Here is a 19143-nt window from a genome sequence, read left to right as displayed (position 1 = left end):
GCCTCCATCTATCCAGGAGTTATATATAGGTGTACACACACACCAGACACCTGCCTTTAAAATAGGCTTTGTCACCACCATCTTACTGATAAAGCTTAAGATTGAAGGAGAGGCCAGGCAGATGGATCTCTGTGAGTTCGAGGCCAGCCTGGTCTACTAAGTGAGTCCAGTCCAGCTACACAGAGAAACCCATCTCTTGAAAAACCAGAGAGAGAGAGAGTATGGATTTACTAGTGTTTGAATTCATTACTACTTGACTCTAAAACTTTATGTTCTTTGCATTATTCCATTTGGCTGCTTCTAGCACTGAGTATATTTCCTAGTGTTCTGTGTTAGGGTAGTTTCATCTTTTGGGTATAATTGAAATGATCAAGGTTCTAGTCAAGATTGTCAGGGCCCAGAATCAACACTTGATTCATTTTGTGATACCAAAATAGAAAGCCAGGCATGCGTGGGGGCTCACACCTTTAATCCCAGCACTTGGGAGGCAGAGGCAGTTGGATCGCTGTGGGTTCGAGGCCAGCCTGGTCTACAAAGCAAGTCCAAGACAGCCAAGGCTACACAGAGAGATCTTGTCTCAAAAAAAAAAAAAAAAAAAAAAAAAAAGGAATGTTGTTCTTTTCAAGATTTTTTTTTTCTTTTTTAAAGATTTATTTACTTACTATTATTTATACTGTATTCTGCCTGCATGTACACCTGCAGGCCAGAAGAAGGCACCAGATTTATTATAGATGGTTATGAGCTACATGTGGTTACTGGGAATTGAACTCAGGACCTTTGAAAGAGCAGCCAGTGCTCTTAACCTCCCGGCCGTCTCTCCAGCCCCATGAAACCCTGTCTTGAAAAACAAGAACCACTAGGTGTAGTGTAAATGTTGTAAGGATATGTTTAGCCTTATCGTGTACAACAAGGTATGTTCAAGACTGAAAGAGAAGGTGCTGTTTTTTGTTGTTGTTTGTTTTGTTGTTATTGTTTGGGTTTTAGAGACAGGGCTTCTCTGTGTAGCCTTGGCTGTCCTGGACTCACTCTGTAGACCCAAGGTGTTGTTTTAATGGGAGCAACCCCAGAATCTTGAGTGTCTTGTTTGTTTTGTTTGATTTTTCATGGTGCTGGGGATTGAACCAAAGCATTTTGCATGTTAAGCAAGAACTCTACCCCCCCCCCCCCCCCCCCAAGCACCTTGCTGTCTTGTGACATCATCTAACTTCTCCGGTCTGAGCTGCCTTAGGAGAGCTTGTGGGTTCTCCTTTTGACAAAGAAGTCTGGATTCAAAGGGTCTGAAATTTTAGGTTTGCTGACACATTACCATTCAAATTTACACATACACACAGTTTACTATATCTTTATTAAAATGGTGTTGGGTAATTTGTTTGCATGTATGTCTGTATACAGCATTCGTGCCTTTTGCCTGTGGAGGCCAGAAAAGGGTCTTTGATCCCTTGACTGGAGATTGGATGGTTATTGACTGCTGTTGTAGGTGCTGGAAATTGAACCTGGTTTAAATGATGTTTGAACTTAATGTATTGTATAGGTTTTTAAATTGTTTTCAGTTCATTTTTTGTTAGTTTTGTAGAGGCAATGGTATCATTCTCAATATAAAAAATAATTACTGGGGCCCTGGAGAGATGGTTTAACTGTTCTTCCCGAGGCTCTGAGTTCAATTCTCAAAAACCACATGGTGGCTCACTACAACTTATAATGTGATCTGATGCCTTCTTCTGGATTGTAGGTGTAGCTTTTTAATCCTTGGGAGAAAAAAATAGTAGAAATTAAGGTAGTAGCTTTTAGTTTAGAATAAAAACTTTTGGGGTATGTGTGTAGCGGTTGTGACTCAGTCCTTATCTTTTGCTGTCTTTTGGGGTTTGGTGGAGTTTGAGTTTTTTTGAAGTAGGCTTTCTTCTCTGTGTAGCTCTGGCTGTCCTGGAATTTGCTTTGTAGATCAGGCAGTTCTCAGACTCACAGATTTGTCTACATGTGCCTCCGTGATGCTGGGGTTATGTGTGCTACCACCATCCAGCTCCCCCACCCCCATAGGTGTTGCAGATTTTACAAGTTAGTGCTGTCTGGCTAGAGTGCAGTGATAGGTGATGCCACACAGCCCTTCGTGTGAAAGGATAGATGGTAGCTTCCTGTGCTCCTGTTGTCAACTTCATGATGTAGCATATCTTTACGCATGATCTCTTATGTTTTCATAGAGCAAACTTCAAATTCCTTTTTTAATTTAAGAAGTAATTCAAATCTACCTTTAAAATATCCACAGGTACAGTGGGGATTATGTATTGGGGGCAGATGTTCTTATTCACAAGCAAAATTTCACTGGTTGTTTTTTCTTTTCTTTTCTTTTTGTTTCAGGACTTGATTTCATTGGGGTTGAGGGGTCAAATTATCCCCGAAAATTTGAGACTGCTCCTGGTATGATACATCCAGGCGCCTAATTGCCCCGGATATTTTTAAAGATTTTTATGAATTGAAATATCTGTGGATATGTTATTTTTCTGTCTTTCTGCTTTTTCCCCCCTACCGTTATCTTTCATCTTCTGTGCCCACATTTCCCTCCCCAAAATATATTCATTTAGTAAATATTTGCCGTTTACATTGACAGCTTTGTGTGGTAGAACATTCCCACCTTGCTGCTCTGGCCTCCTTAGCCATGCCTACACTTCTGGTACAGGAGAGCGGCACGCATAAGTATCCGTGCGTTCCTACCTTAGCTCAGGTCACCAGAGTGCCGAAAGAAAAGGGATGGACAAAGACAAAGATGTGTCCAGACTAGTAACTTTTTAGTGAGATCTAACTCCAGAATTACATGAAGTGCTAACTCATTTGGGGTTTCATTTATGGAGGATGACACAGATGTCAATGAGGAGTAAGAAGAGAACCATAAGAGTGAGAGGATATGATTTGTGACTTGTATTTATATGTAGAAGATAGTTTCCATTATTAAATATTTGAAATTTTTAGGCGGTTTTGTATAGTTGTTAGAAAAAATATATTATGTATATTAAATATATATAATATATTGTACGTATAGCCTTTTCCTTAATGAAATAGAGATAGGATCTTACTATTGTAGACCACCCAGTTGGCTTCAATACTCGTGTGTGTGTGTGCATACATGTGTGTACACATGTTATGTCTGTCTGCATGTGTATATGCACCTGAAGCTCACAAATTCAAAAGCCCCAGTAATCCTGTTTCTGCCTTCCTGCTGCTGGCACTGGTCTCATGCCTCTGTGCTAGATTTTGTTTTTATGCTGCTGGGAATCAAATCCAGGATGTTGTCCACTCTAAGCAAGCATGCTTCTAATGAGCCAATGCCCAGCTTGTACCTAGCTTCTATGTGTTTGTTGGGGTTTGGTGGAGTTTGAGTTTTTTTGAAATAGGCTCAGGTTCTCATGCTTGTATAGAAAGATTTTACCTACTGGACCATCTTTCCTTGCGCTTGATGTCCTTATGCTACCTTCGAAGTGCTGGGAGGAGGCTAACTCAATCATTTGTTAATTTTTTAAAAAAGATTTATTTTATTTATTGCATATGAGTGCTTTATTTGACGAAGAAGGCATCAGATCACATTGTAGATGGCTGTGAGCCACCATGTGGTTGCTGTGAATTAAACTGAGGACCTCTGGAAGAGCAGGTAGTGCTCTTAACCAGTGAGCCATCTCTCTAGCCCCTGTTAATTCTTTTTTATTTTTAAATTAAATTTTTTATCTTATTGAGATAGAGGTCTTACTCTGCAGCCTTGGCTGGTATGGAATTGCATATAGACCAAGATGCTGTGGATCTTAGAGGCCCTCAGCTTCCTAAATTCTGGGATTAAAGGCGTTTGCCACCATGTCCAGCCCCTCCTTGTTAATTCTTGTACGTTAGTGTTTGAGTAGAAGAGAAGAGTCCTATTTCTCAAAAAACGTCCTCATGACAGAGACTTTCTTTCCGAGTTTATACTGTGTGTGAGACGAATTGTGATGAAAAGGAGTGTTCCATAGAATCGATAAAGCTCTTGTGCAAGCATGATGGCTGATTTGGATCCACAGCATCTACTTACGAGCCACATAGAGGTAGAGGCCTGCCTATATATAGACCCCAGAACTTTGGAGGAGGAGACTGGATCCCCAGTGCAAGCTGCTAGCTGAACTACCAAAATAAGATCAGCTTCAGGTTGACCCAGAGACCCGCCTAAGTAAAACAGAGGGACACAGGAAGATAATCTGAAGGCCATCTCTAGTTTCCACATGCATGTAAACACTTACCAACACAAATATTGTGTCTTGACGTGTGAACATACATAAATCTCAGAGAGAGGGGGGAGAGAAGCAAAGTTGCCCAGGTAAATAATCTGGAAGCGGACTGATTGTGCCTAGAACTTTTCTGTGCCAGCTGTTTCAGCTTAGAAGAGGAGGAAAATGATTTCCTCCATGGTCTGTACAATGACCTTGCCTGGTCAAATGCCATATTCTCTATAAGTAGGATTAGGATAATAGCTGTTGTACATACTTGATTTTAATTTCATCATGTGTCTCCCAAAAGAGCACGTCTCTGTAGTGTGCCCTGTAGTTACTGGCTTGGGCCCTTAGGACGTATGAGCGTGACTTGTCCTGACTCTGCTTCTTTACGCATTTCTGATGGCGGATAGGCCCTTTATTCTCTGTCCAGCGTCACACCTCCTCACTCCCCTCTCACTAAACATGTGCCACCTTTTTATATTTCTCTACTTCAGATTACCTTGCCTTTTGTTTGCTTGTTTTTATATAAAATTAATAGATGTTGCTTGCATGTTCTGGTTTGAGTTATTTGCTACTACCTTGTTAAGTGATTGCTAAGACAAAGATACTGCATGGCATGTTAAGTCTTGGAGGGGGAGCGTACGAAGTGGCCTTGGGCGGATGGATGTATGTTTATATGTACCTCCTTTTATCTGTCTTTTCCACTATAGCTTTCTGTGACCCAACAGAAAGTAGCTCCGAAGTCATAATCTTAATAGTCTTTTTACTTCAGTGTTTCTAAAGAGTCCCTATCTCTCAAGTCAACAGATTCTTTCTGATTGCTTGTTAAATGTTAATGCAGTATTGTCTGAATATGTTTTATAATGACACTTTAATTTATTTTACCTTCTTTTCCCCCAATTCCTAGGTGCATGGAGGACTGCAACAGAAGAATGGGGGACGGAAGATTGGAATGAAGATGTAGGTATTCCTGGGCTATTGCTGACCTAATATGTTCTATCCCCGCCTTGTGTTTATGGATAGAAATGGATGTATTTCTACCTTTCAAAATGCACTGCTAAGATTCTGACCTAAAACTTTTACATCCAAAATAGTGTTCTGAACCAGAACATTTCACATATGTTATATGAAGGAGACTGGGCATGGACAGGACTCTGTGGAACCACACTATGGAAAGGGCAAGTGCAGGTGTGTAAGTCCAATACCTGATTGTCAGATTAACCCAGGAAGATAGAGTGGCTGGGTAGGGTACCAACAATGCAATTAGGACTGGGAACAAGTCAATGGTAGAATGCTTGCCTAGTATGTATGAGACTTTACATCCAAATCTTGTCGCTGCACAGAAATTGTTTTTAGTTAAGCAGATCGCAGGGAGTACATTGAGTACCTGTTGCTGATGGCACGCAGCTCTACTTGGAGCCTTTGCATTATTTGGCATTAAGTTGTACAGTGAATTGGCAGTGGGTAGTTACAGTATTTAAGCTTTAAGCTTGCAGTTCAGTTGGCTGTGAAGCTTCCATTTACCCTGTGCCCAACTCTGCAGTTGGAGTGGCTGTCCAGTCAGCTCCTGAGTGCCTGCCAGCTGACACGGCCTGCACAGCTGGTGACTGGGTGGGTTGTAAAGAGTTGTCTTTTGCATATTACCTGAGTAAAAAGAATTTACCTGTTCAGGGTCCAGGGTTGCCATGAGCTGTGGTTTTCAGTGACTATGGGTAAACGTCTTTTAATATTTTATGTCTGTGTGCTTTTATATAGATAAATAAGAAGGTAGCTTTGTCAAATGGTTTTGCATGTCGGTCTTAGGTTTCTAAAATTCCAGTGCACCAACATCATAGAGTTATGATTTTCTTATAGCTGAGCTAAATTGCTTTGTTAATATGAACAAGTTCTACTTAGGGAAATTTGATTTATATTCATAAGGACTGTATATGGGAAACAATGTGTTTTTTGTTTATTAAAGAAGATATTTTAATCAAGTAAAAGAAACAAACCTAATTCAACTCTTATTTAGGAAGAAAAGTTACTCCCTTTAATTGGTTACCTATTTAGATACCTTACAATTATAGTCAGTATAATGCAAAACTTTCATATAGTTAAAATTCCCGAAAAGACATTACTTGACCAGCACTTGGACCTGAACTGCTCAATAGTCAGGAATTAATGTTATTTATTTCTTCATCTTGGCCATGCTTTTCCTTTCAGTGAGGGAGAGAAAATGGTGGAACATAAATGCCTTTTGGGTAGAGGAAGGAGTTGGGAGGTGTAGTGAGAAAATAAGACATTTCCTCAATAAACGTGACCAGCACAGAGTTCTTCCCGCGAGTTCAGTCTCTAGTATGACTGTCATGTTTTATTGTGTTCTTGGTTCTAGTCTTTGCTTGGATCAGTAAGCAGGCTTGAGATCAACTCATTCAGGAACCTGAGGGTAGATAGTTATTTTCATTGAGTTTTCCTTTTTTCTTGGTATTGAGTTTACCTTACATAAGGCAGATTTCTCTCTTTAACCTTTGTGACACTGAAAGTAACTGATTCCTCTCTTTCCAGCTTTCTGAGACCAAGATCTTTACTGCCTCTAATGTGTCTTCAGTGCCTCTGCCTGCGGAGAATGTGACAATCACTGCTGGTCAGAGGCAAGTGTGTAATAAAATTGAGTATCTTTTTAACACATAGGTTCCTTTTGATTAAGAGATTTAAAAGGTTTTTGTTGTTGTTTTGTTTTTCCCCTTTGAGTCAGGGTTTCTCCATGTAGCCATGGCCATCCTGGAACTGACTCTGTAGACCAGGCTGGCATCGAACCTCTACCTCCTGAATGCTGGGATTAAAGGCGTGTGCCACCACTAGCTGGCTAAAACAGTTTTAAGTTAGTATACTAAGTAGTTCATATGCTGTAGTATTAAATTTGAGTCCTCCCTAAAAATACATGTTTTGTTTGTTTGCTTGATTTTGTTGTTCTTGTTGCTGGTGGTTTTTTGTTTTTGTTTTTGTTTTGGCTTTTGAGACCAGGTTTCTTTGTGCAACAGAGCCCCGACTGTCCTGAACTCACTTTGTAGACCTGGCTGGCCTCGAACTCACTGAGATCCGCCCACCTCTGCCTCCCAAGTGCTGGTGTTAAAGGCATGCGCCACCACTACCCATCTCCCTAAAATAATTTTAATTTATCTTAATGTGTGTTATCTTCATGTGCGTATGCCGCCACATGTGTCTGAGTGCTTAGAAAGGCCAGGAGAGGGTGTCAGATCCCCTGTAACTGTAAGTGGTTTTGAGCTGTAAGCCATGGTTGTGGAGAACTGAACTTGAGTCCTGTGGAAGAGCAGCAGCTGTTCTTACTTAGCCGCTGAGTCATCTCTCTAGTCCCCAACCTAAAATACTCTCTTAGTTATATAGAGCAGTTAGTCTTAACCAGCACTGAATATGTAGCTTGTTTTGAAGTAAGCCAGAGAAACAAGAGTTAAGGAAATTATTTTTAATATACTTCTGAATTTTGCAAGTTGCAGTCCAACTTTCATATTCATGGGTTCTTCATTCATGAAGTTGGCCAACCATAGTTTGAAAATAGTGAAAGGCCAGGCGTGGTGGTGCACGCCTTTAATCCCAGCACTCGGGAGACAGAGGCAGGTGGATCGCAGCAAGTTTGAGGCCAGCCTGGTCTACAAAGGGAGTCTAGGACAGCCAGGGCTACACAGAGAAACCCTGTCTCGAAAAACCAAAAAAATAAAAGAAAATATTGAAGTAGGCGGTCATACTGGTGCACTCCTTTAATCCCAGATGAGGGGGGAGAAGCAGGAGGATCTCTTGAGTTTAAGGGTCAGCCTCATCTACAGAGTGAGCTCTAGGACAGCCAGGACTATACGTAGAGACTCTCATCTCAAAGGGGCGAGGGTGGTAAGCTCCTGAGCCTACTTACTGAGCCAAAGTTATCTGATACGGCCATGAGGAATTAAATCTGACTGATTGAAGGGACCACGGTAAGACTGAGGCTGTGACAGTTTTATTGAGAGCAGTCAGGTTTCATAACTTTTATTAGATTATAATGACAATTGCCAGGATCAAAACAAGTAGTTGCCAGGACACAGTGTTTGCACGATATACAGGGTACATACGATTAATGTCTTAAGACCAATTTTCCTCTCAGGCTTCCATGCTTCCTTGACTACTAACAGAACATACAGAGAAACACAAAGCATTCTGAACGCTTCACTGCCTGAGGTGCTTCACTGGTCTCTTAAGACATGGAAGGCACATAGTGCCCCAGGAGTCATGGACTCTTACCTGAAAACCTATGATACATGCCTCTTAAGGCAGCTAGGCCAGTCCAGTTCCATGGTTCCCAGTAAAGATGGAAAAGAGCCATATCTGTACTGAACATACAAATAAAGTGAAGATGACTTAGACTGTTGCAGAGAGCCCTGTGTGGTGTCACAGACCTTTTATCCTAGCACTTTGGAGGCAGAGACAGGCAGAGCTCTTGAGTTCAAGGCCAGCGTGGCCTACATACAAAGTAAGTCCAGGACAGCCAAGGCTACACACACACACACACACACACACACACACACACAGAGAGAGAGAGAGAGAGAGAGAGAGAGAGAGAGACACCTCTACAAACGTAGAGGTTCCTGTCATCTTCCTGAAATTTGAGAGTTCACTGTAATGACTCAATGCAGTAAAGTGTTTTACTTATTACTGCTCTATTATAATCTCAGAAATAGCCAATGTAGAAATACACAGGGCAGTGAAAGAGTATGTGAGAGTGTGTGTCTGTGTGTACTGGGACAAAAAAGCATGCCCTATTCTCCCCGGGCCTCTAGAAGATCTCTAAATCTGTTTTTGAGTTGTTGGTTTTTTGGTTTTGGTTTGGTTTGGTTTTTTTAGACAGGGTTTATGTGTGTAGACCAGGCTGGCCTTGAACTCAGAGATCTGCCTACCTCTGCCTTCTGAGTGCTGGGATTAAAGGTGTATGCCACCACTCCCTGGCTTAGTTTTGAGTTTTTAATAGATGTTTAGCTAATGTAAGCATAATTTGTGAAACTACTAGCCATTGGTTTTTATTTAATCGTTTGTTTTCCTATGGATGTGGCTGGTACTGGGTACTGGGAGAAGCTGAATAATCTGGTTTTAGTCTTTCTAGTGATGGTATCCTTGCGTTTCTATGTTATAAATCCACTTGAGGGTGCTAGTAATCTAATATGGTCTTTTGTTTTGAGACAGGATTTTGCTATTTAGGCCAGGGTATCCTTGAATTTGAAGCCGTCCTCTTTCATTAGCCTTTTGAGGGCTGGAAATTCCAAGTTTGCACCACCATACCCAGCTAAGCATTTGGTCTTATATCTTAGAAATTAGTAAAAGAGCACTGACTGCTCTTCCAGGCTAGCCATGTGTACAGAGTGAGTTCCAGGACGGCCAAGGCTCTACATAGAAACCCTGTCTCAAACAAACAAAAATAGGCCTGGTGTGATGGCACATATCCTTTGATTCCAGGGGTCCTCCTGAGTTCAGTTCCCAGCAACCTCATGGTGATCATGTAATGTGATCTGATGCCCTCTTCTGGCCTGCAGGTGTTCATGCAGGCAGAGCACTGTATACACAATAATATAATAAATCTTAAAAAAAAGAAAGAAAGAAAGAAAGAAAAAATAAAAAATAAATTAATATTATATATCAAAATCATAGCTAAATACTTTTAAACTGCTACCCAGTTATTGAGCTGCTAATTAAAACTTAATATTTAAAGTGGGGTGTCAGGTGTGGTGGTACACTTTAATCCTAGTACTTAGGAGGCAATTGCAGGTGGATCTCTATGAGTTCAAGGCTAGTCAGAGCTACATAGTAAAACCTTATCTCAAAAAAAATTTTTTTTTATCTGTTACACAGAGAAACCCTGTCTTGAAAAACAAGAAACCAAAACAGAAAATATTGTTGAATATGTTATGGCTTATAATTGCAGCATGGGCACACTGAGGCCAGAGAATCATAAATATAAGGCAAATCTTGACTGCATAGTAAAGCCCTGTTTGAAAGAGACCAAAAAACCTTTGAAGATTTGCTATTTTATTAAATTAGTGCTATCATTAAATTAAATGTTTAACTATTATTATTGACAGTATTAGTAGAATCTCTCTGAATATTGTGTGGCTCTTAGACCTTGGTTATTTTGGTTATTATAACATCTTAGGACTTGACAAGAGTACAGCATCAGAAAATAACTTTCATGTTAATCTAACCATGATCTAAGTTAAATGCAGCTAAAGCTAGAATGTTCTATCATAAAGATCCCTTTTGGTCCCAATCTAGAATTGACCTTGCTGTTCTGCTGGGGAAGACACCATCTTCCATGGAGAATGATTCGTCTAATCTGGATCCATCTCAGGCTCCTTCGCTGGCCCAGCCTCTGGTGTTCAGTAACTCGAAGCAGAATGCCATAGCACAGCCTGCTTCCGGGAATGCGTTTTCTCATCATAGTATGGTAAGTAGGGAACAAGCCTTACACTAACCCAGCAAACACACAGGTGGGCATTTCCTTGTCAAGGACTGTTAACATAGAGGCCTGTGTAGAACAGTAGAGAGCTTTCTGCCTCTGGCGTTACAAACATGAGCACCACGCACTGCTGCTTGCCATGTTTCTAATTCTCAGATCATATAGTACCTCATTCCCTAAAATCAAATAAACCCTCTGATAGTCCAAGCAGAAGTTTATGGGTTTGGCTTTTTTTGTTTGTTTGTTTTCTTTTTGTTTTTTCTTTTGGTGTTTTGAGACAGGGTTTCTCTGTGTAGCCTTGGTTGTTGTGGACTCGCTTTGTAGACCAGGCTGGCCTTGAACTCACAGAGATGCCTGCCTCTGCCTTCTGAGTGCTGGGATTAAAGGCATGGGCCACCACACCCAGCTGGATTTGGATTTTTGAGAAAGTCTTTCTGAGTAGGCAGGCTGCCCGTGTAATGTTTAGAATTCAGTCATGCTTCTAGGTTATGGTGATCTTCCTTCCGTTGAGTGCTGGGACCATGGGTGCATCATGATGCCTTGAAAAAAGGTGGTTGTAGAGACCAAAGGGGGCTGATAAAAATAAAAATAGATTTTAAAAAAATGCATTGGTAGCTGGGCGTGGTGGTACATGCCTTTAATCCCAGCACTCGGGAGGCAGAGGCAGGTGGATCGATGTGAGTTCGAGGCCAGCCTGGTCTGCAAGGTGTGTCCAGGACAGCCAAGGCTACACAAAGAAACCCTGTCTCGAAAAACAAACAAAAAAAGGAAATTGTTTAACATACTCTTTTTCTGCAAGGCTAAGGAATTTGATTATTGTACTAGTTGAAATCAGCCTGTTGAGGAAACTTGATTCTTCTGATTTTTCAGAAGGTTAAAGGATAATGTAGTTTCAGTTTGGAAATTTAGAATAAATTATGAATTTTGTTGTGATCTATTTGGATGTACTTTGGAATTGTACCAAAACAGTGAGAAATTCCATAAAATCTTCAAAGATAGTCAAGGCTTATATACAGCAGGGGAAAGGTGCTTTGTCACCTATAAAAAAGCCTCATGGCTAGAGATGAGGTTGGGGAGTAGCATCCGGCTCTAGGAGAAGTTGGCTGAGTTGTCTCATGGAATGAGATAATACCATTTATTGAATATTTAGAGCGTTGCACACTTTTCCTCCGATTACCCCCTCAACAGAAAATCAGTGGTGTTAAGCCTCATATATAATGTATATACTTACATTATACATTTGTAGACTAGGTTTTCAAATCCTAAGGTCTTTGCAGGTCTGCCCTTTGGTATATGTGTTGTCTCCACTTGGCCTTTAAATGGGAGTGAGAGTGTTTGCTTGTCGTGTCGTGTTTGACTTTAGGGAAATGAGTGCGGTAGCAGCACTAGTAGTTGCTTATTGTTGGGTTCATGTTGTTGTGTTGTTTTGGGTGTTTTTTGTTTTTATTTTTCATACAGCTCCTCTTTATGTAACTCTGGCTGGCCTGAAACTCACTGCCTAGCTCAGGTGGCTTTGAATTTGAAACAATTTTGCCTCCTGAATGCTGAAATTAGAGGCATATGCTCCTTACCCAGCCCAGTTTCTTTTCTTTCACCGTTGCTTTTATGTTTTTACTTATTGTGGCATGGTCTTAAGCGTCTCAGTCTGGCTCAGATGCTTTTTACAGTAGAGGATTACCTCCTGGGCGTTGGGATCTTAGGCATGTGCCAACACAGCCTGTTTGTATGGTTCTGGGGACAAAATACAGTGTTTGTGCATGCTTGACAAGTGTGCCTTTGAGCTAGCCTCTTCATTAATTTTCTGAATACATATTAAAGGTTCAATTTTCCTTAAGATTCCGCAGTGCTTGTATCGTAGGCATGTGTTTATGTTACTGTTTATGTTACTGATATCCAAGGAGGCTGGAACCTAGAGTGTTAGGTCCCTTGGGACTGGAGTCTTCGCTTCTGTGGGGGCTTTTTGTTTTTAAGTTAGGTCTGCATACATACTTACACATAACTTCTTTTTATTCCTTTTTTTCCTGGATAGTGAACACATGCATGCACACACACGCATGCACAAACTCACATGTGCGTGCGCGCGCGCGCGCACACACACACACACACACACACACCAGCTTGATCTTAAACTTCATTTTAAATCCTGCTGTAATTACTGATATGGTACATGCCTGACATTTTTCTGTGTCTTTAGTGCTTTGTACTTGAAGAATGTTTGATTGAGGGCTGGAAGGATAGCTTAGCAATTGAGTGCTTGCTGCTTTTTCACAGGAACCAGAATTCACTTCCCAGCACCATCAATAGGTAATTCACAACTGCCTGTAACTCCAGCTCCAAAGGTTCAGATGCTCTCTCTTAGCTTCTTTGGTCACCCAAACAGATGGCATTTACTTAACATAGAAACTGATACACATAAATAAAAATAATTATTTTTTACAATAACTTGATAAAAATTGTGTGAGGCTATCTCTTTGTCACAGTTTCTTACTTTCTAATAGACTTGAGGTTTTCTAAATTAAACATTTATTTATTGTTTGGGAGATTGTATGTGCACACGTACTGCTGCATCTATGCGAGCACATGCGGGAGTAAAAGGACAATTTGTGGCATAATTAAGAGTCCTCAGACTGAGCCGGGCGTGGTGGCACATGCCTTTAATCCCAGCACTCGGGAGGCAGAGGCGGGCGGATCGCTGTGAGTTCGAGGCCAGCCTGGTCTACAAAGTGAGTTCAGGATGGCCAAGGCTACACAGAGAAACCCTGTCTCAAAAAACCAAAAAAACAAACAAACAAACAAAAAAGAGTCCTGAGACTGGGGCTGGAGAGATGGCTCTGTGGTTAAGAGCACTGTCTGCTCTTCCAAAGGGCCCGGGTTCAATTCCCAGCACCCACATGGCAGCTCACAACTGTCTGTAACTCCAAGATCTGACACCTCCACACCAACGTACACAAATTAAAATTAAATAAATAAATAAATAAATAAAAATAAAAAAGAAAAAAGGGAGTCCTGGGAGTCAAACCCAGATCATCAGGCTCGTCATGGTAAGTACTGTGCCAGGGGAGCCATATTAGCCCAACTTCTAAGATTTTTATTTGCACTATCTTGAGAACAGAATGAAGTGGAGAAGAAAAAGTCTTTCCTTGTCTATTAGTCACTTGATTTTGTTTTTAGAAAATACCTGGAAAACCTAACTGGAGGCGAGCATTATTTTGGCTTGTCATATTAGAGGGTTCTCTCAACGGTTCATTTGCTTTGCCATGGGGATTGGAGAGAATTATTAAGAATAAATTGTTATGTTAGTGTGCATTCATTATACCCAAATAAGTCCAAGTCATGTGGACTTATTGTCTAGTGTAAACTTTGGGATTGCCCCTTAACTCCTTTGTTTCTGCTGGTTACTCACATTCAAACCTCTCAGTTGGTTAGTTTTGTTTGAATTGTTTAATGTAAACTGATTTTTGACTTGTTTTGTTTTGTTTTCTTTAAGACAGGGTTTCTCTGTGTAGCCTTGGCTGTCCTGGGACTTACTATTTAGATCAGGCTGGTCTTGAACTCACAGAGATTTGCCTGCATTTTCCTCTCAAGTGCTGAGATTAAAAGCATGTGCCACCACTGCCCATGTTTTGTTTTGTGATAGGTTAACATATATCAGTTTACATAGTAGACTTCAATGACATTCCCATCTATATATAACTCATTTGATCATATTTGTTCCTCTCCTCACCCTCTTTTGACGCCCCCTCGTACTAATCCTCCTTTCAGTCATGATCTATGTCGTTCTGGCTCTAGTGGAATATACTATGTAGTAGACGAGGCTGGCTTCAAACTTACTGCCATTCTCCAGCCTCTAATCCCTGCCTCCTGCTCAGTTAAAGGTGCGTCCACCATGCTTTGTGTCTTGTTTGTTTTGAAACAGGATCACTCTTTTTAGCCCTGGTTGTTTTGGAACTCACTATATAGACCATGCTGGCCCTTGGTGTCTCTGGGTGCTGAGATCAAAGATGTGTGGGGGGAGGTCATCCTCACCCTTCTTCCTGGCTCTTTCCCTTTTTTAACTGGTTCCTCTTCTACTAACATGTCTCTGTTACCACTCCACAGTGCAATAAACTTCTTTGACTAAAATGACAGCATATGTACAGTGTTTGTTTGTTTGTTTTTATTATTTGAGACAAGGTTTCTCTGTGTAGCCTTGGCTCGCGTGGATTCTCTTTGTAGACCAGGCTGGCCTCGAACTTACATTGCCTCTGCCTCCAGGGATTAAAGGCTTGCACTATCACACCTGGCCATACATACAGTATTAATCTAATGATTCAAGTACTGATTGCTTCGAAAACGTGAAAATTTGGAACATTCTCCACTTACTAGAGGTTTATCCCTATGGAAAGAATTGTGATAGTTTGGTTTTGTTGTTGTTTTTTAAGATTTATTTTATATAGACGATTACATTGTCTTCATGCACATCTGAAGAGGACATTGGATCCTATTACAGATGGCTGTGAGCCACCATGTGGTTGCTGGGAATTCAACTTAGGACCTCCGGAAGAGCAGCCAGTGCTCTTAACCACTGAGCCATCTCTCCAGCCCTGTGATGATAGTTTTTAATGGCTCTTATTCATTGTTTATGTAATCTCACATTGGCTACAAGCTCATTATCCTCTTGCCTCCCAAGTGCTTAAATTTGTTGTTTTGTTTATTCTTTGAGATAGGATCTCACCATGTAGTCTGTGCTAGCCTTGAATTGTGATCTTTCTGCGTCAAGTTTCTGAGCACTGCGATTTCAGATGTACCACCATGCTTGTCCTTAAATTTATTTCATAATTGACACATGAAATATTAAAATTTTACATATTAGAAATATCATGCTTTTTTTAAAAAGTGCTTAATGTGTACCGTGTATACTATATTCAGTAAAAATAAATTTCCTATGGCTTTATGGTATGTGCTGTATTTATTCCTATTTCAGATAGGAATTTTTCCAAAAAGACACAGATTTTGAATATTAGTTTGTGACTAAAATGTATGCTCATAATATTGCAGTGTACTTGGTCTGGTACAAGGCTAATCTTAAACTCCCCTTTACTGCCTGGGACTAGAGGCATCTTCTATCTTTCTTTGCTTGATAACATTCTCTATTTGAGTAGCATTGTTTATTATGTGGGCTTTTGGTATATCTTTGTGAGTAAACTAAGCAAGGTTAGTAGCTATAAACTTTTCTACTCTGTTGATCTGCAGGTGAGCATGTTGGGGAAAGGATTTGGTGATGTTGGGGAGGCTAAAGGTGGCAGCACAACAGGCTCTCAGTTCTTGGAGCAGTTCAAGACTGCACAGGCTCTTGCTCAGCTGGCAGCTCAACATTCTCAATCTGGAAGCACCACCACCTCCTCTTGGGATATGGGCTCAACAACACAATCGCCATCACTGGTGCAGTTTGGTAAGATGATGATGTTTTTACACATAAGAAATTTATTGTCTAGAACGTAGCAGAGGACTGCATAATATGGCCTGGGTTCAGAAAGTCACGTGGTAATAAAGATTTGATGCTATATATCATTGAGCTTTAGTTCTGTTTCTTTATTGACCTGGATTTTTGGGAGAATTCTCTTGAGATTTTGTGTTTTTGTTAAGTGGTGCTCTGGCTGATCTAGAACTTCCTGTGTAGACCAGGCTGGCCTCCAGTTCACAGAAGTCTCTGCCTTCTCAGTGCTGCTGGCATTAAAGGCAGGCACCATCAAGACCCTTTTCCTTGTTCAGATGGTCTCGTGAATCTTACTTCAGCTGAACAGCCAGCAATCCTCAGGGCCCTCCTGGACTGCTTGCCCAGCATTGGGTTTACAGGCACGGGACACTGTATACTGGGAATCAAACTCAGGTCCATATACTTGCATAGCACTTTACTGACTTACCTAGCCCTAAATTCTTATATTTAACTTCAATTTTAAAAGTAATAATTTCTTTTGGACTTATGGCCTAGGCCATCTTAGAATTTTATACTTTAAACTTGGATGGTTTGTAAATGTCTGCCTTATGTAATTACACAGGCAGGCCAATGAAACTGATTTTTCTTTTTTCCTTTTTTTTGGGGGGGGGTGGTTGGTTTTTGTTGTTGGTTTCTGTGTTTTTGAGACAGTTGTGTCTTAGTGAGTTCCTGTTTCTGTAAGTTGGGGCAGAAACAGTTTTCTTGGCTTCCATGTCCTGATTATAGTCTCGTTACTGAGAGAAGCCAAGGTAGAAACTTGGAAGCTGAAACTAAAACAGAGATCCATGGGGGAATGCTGCTTACTGGCTTGCTCTCTTTAGTTTAGTCTATTTTCTCATACAGCCCTCTCATATCAGTTATTAATCAAGAAAATGGTGGGCAGGAGTGATGTATACCTTTAACGCCAGCCTTCCGACACAGAAGCAGTGTGTCTCTGTAAGTTCAAGAGTAGGACAGCATGGTCTACATTGAGGATTTTATTTGGGACAGCCACTGAGACTGTCTCCAAAATAAAGGAAAGAAAGATTGAGGGGGGCTGGTAGATTCAAGATAGGATTCTCTGTAGCTCTGACTGCCCTGGACTTGCTTTGTAGACCAGACCTGCCTCTGCCTCCTGAGTGCCGAAATTAAAGCTGTGGCCCGGCTGTGGCTGTTCTTTCAAACTCTGGGTTCAGTGTGAGCACCCACACAGTGGCTCACAATAATAGATAATTGCAGCCCCATGGGCTCAGAAGGTATATTACTGCATACATACATTCGGACAAAACATCTGCGCATAAAATACATTTTTGTTTGTTTTTATCAAAATGCTCTGAAGATTTGCCAACAGTGAGTTTAGTGGAGACATTTTTTCAACTTATGCTCTTCCCAGATAACACTAGCTTATGTTAAGTGAACAAATAATTCAAGTGGCAAGAATCTTTATTCACAGAATCTTTTTTTTTTTGGCTTTTTGAGACAGGGTTTCTCTGTGTAGTCTTGGCTGTCCTGGACTCTCTTTGTAGACCAGGCTGGCCTCGAACTCAACAGGGATCCGCCTGCCTCTGCCTCCTGAGTGCTGGGATTAAAGGCGTGCGCCACCTCTCCAGGCTACCCACAGAATCTTGAATGTCTTATCCCTAGTATTAGTATAGGATAATAATATTCCCTTGGAACTAAATATAACTGGCTCATACATATTGTATTTCTTCTTGTAGATTTGAAGAATACAAATGATTCAACAGTGCACAGTCCTTTTACAAAGCGCCAGGCATTCACCCCATCTTCAACCATGATGGAGGTGTTCCTTCAGGAGAAGCCACCTGCAGTGGCTACCTCAACAGCTGCACCTCCCCCCCCCTCTTCTCCTCTGCCAAGCAAATCCACCTCGGCTCCACAGATGTCTCCGGGGTCATCAGACAACCAATCCTCCAGCCCTCAGCCGGCTCAGCAGAAACTGAAACAGCAAAGGAAGAAAACCTCCTTAACGTCTAAGGTACTTAGTTTTTCATGAAGTTATCATTTTAAGGCAGGGAAGTTATAAGGCTTAAGGATAGATATTCTAAGGGTATAATTAAAGTTGAAAGGAATAATTTTTTATTGTACAAAAAGATTGTATTAAGCAATTACCTTTTTTTTTTTTTTTTTTTTTTAAACCACCTTTCTTCATAGATTCCTGCTCTGGCTGTGGAGATGCCTGGCTCAGCAGATATCTCAGGGCTAAATCTGCAGTTCGGGGCATTGCAGTTTGGGTCAGAGCCTGTCCTTTCTGATTATGAGTCCACCCCCACCACGAGCGCCTCTTCAAGCCAGGCTCCTAGTAGCCTGTATACCAGCACGGCCAGGTAGAGGAATCATCACCCAGAAGACCTTTTGGTAGCTTAGTTCTGTGCTTATTTCTTCACCTCTGGAGAGGTCATATCTTTTTGACTGGATAAAAGTCAATCATAGCATTTTGTTGTGTGTTTTTAAAGAAATACATTGTCACTAGGATTATCTATGACATTAAACATTTAGATAAATATCACTTAGGTACTAATAGAATATTCAAGCTTAGGTGTTTTCTTTTTTGTTGTTGTTTTGGGTTTTTGTTCGGTTTTCGAGACAGGGCTTCTCTGTGTAGCCTTTGTTATTGTAGACCAGGCTAGCCTCAAACTCACAGAGATCCACCTGCCTCAGCCTCCCCAAGTGCTGGGATTACAGGCACGTGCCACTGTGCCCAGCTAAGCTTAGTTATTTTATGGATACATGTATGCATGTGTAGACACATGTGCATGTGGAAGCCAGTAGTCAGTATGAGTTGTCTTTCTCAGTCACTCTCCACTTTATTTTCTGAATTAGGATCTCTCACTGAACCTAGGGCTCGCTAGACCAATTTGGCTGGCCAGCAAGCTCTAGGAAACCTCTCATCTGCGCACTCCTCAGTGTAGTGAGGTGATACATGTCTTCCTCCCAGCTGCTATGTAGGTGCTCAGTATCAAGCTTTCATTGTT

General features: G+C 41.1%; 1 protein-coding gene across 1 annotated transcript in view; it reads left to right on the top strand.

The window, feature by feature from the left end:
- The window catches only part of Ubap2l (ubiquitin associated protein 2 like), a 58523-nt gene that overhangs the window by 17633 nt on the left and 21747 nt on the right, over positions 1–19143 (top strand). Inside the window, exons 9-15 of the mRNA XM_051157567.1 lie at positions 2353–2412; positions 5131–5183; positions 6768–6853; positions 10512–10683; positions 15928–16126; positions 17869–18146; positions 18323–18495. Of these exons, the coding sequence (XP_051013524.1) occupies positions 2353–2412; positions 5131–5183; positions 6768–6853; positions 10512–10683; positions 15928–16126; positions 17869–18146; positions 18323–18495 (1021 nt within the window). The remainder of the gene's footprint in view (positions 1–2352; positions 2413–5130; positions 5184–6767; positions 6854–10511; positions 10684–15927; positions 16127–17868; positions 18147–18322; positions 18496–19143) is intronic.

Source organism: Acomys russatus, chromosome 15 (genome assembly GCF_903995435.1).
Source record: "Acomys russatus chromosome 15, mAcoRus1.1, whole genome shotgun sequence".
In the NCBI taxonomy this organism is placed as follows: domain Eukaryota; kingdom Metazoa; phylum Chordata; class Mammalia; order Rodentia; family Muridae; genus Acomys; species Acomys russatus.
This window is presented reverse-complemented; position numbering and strand designations above follow the sequence as displayed.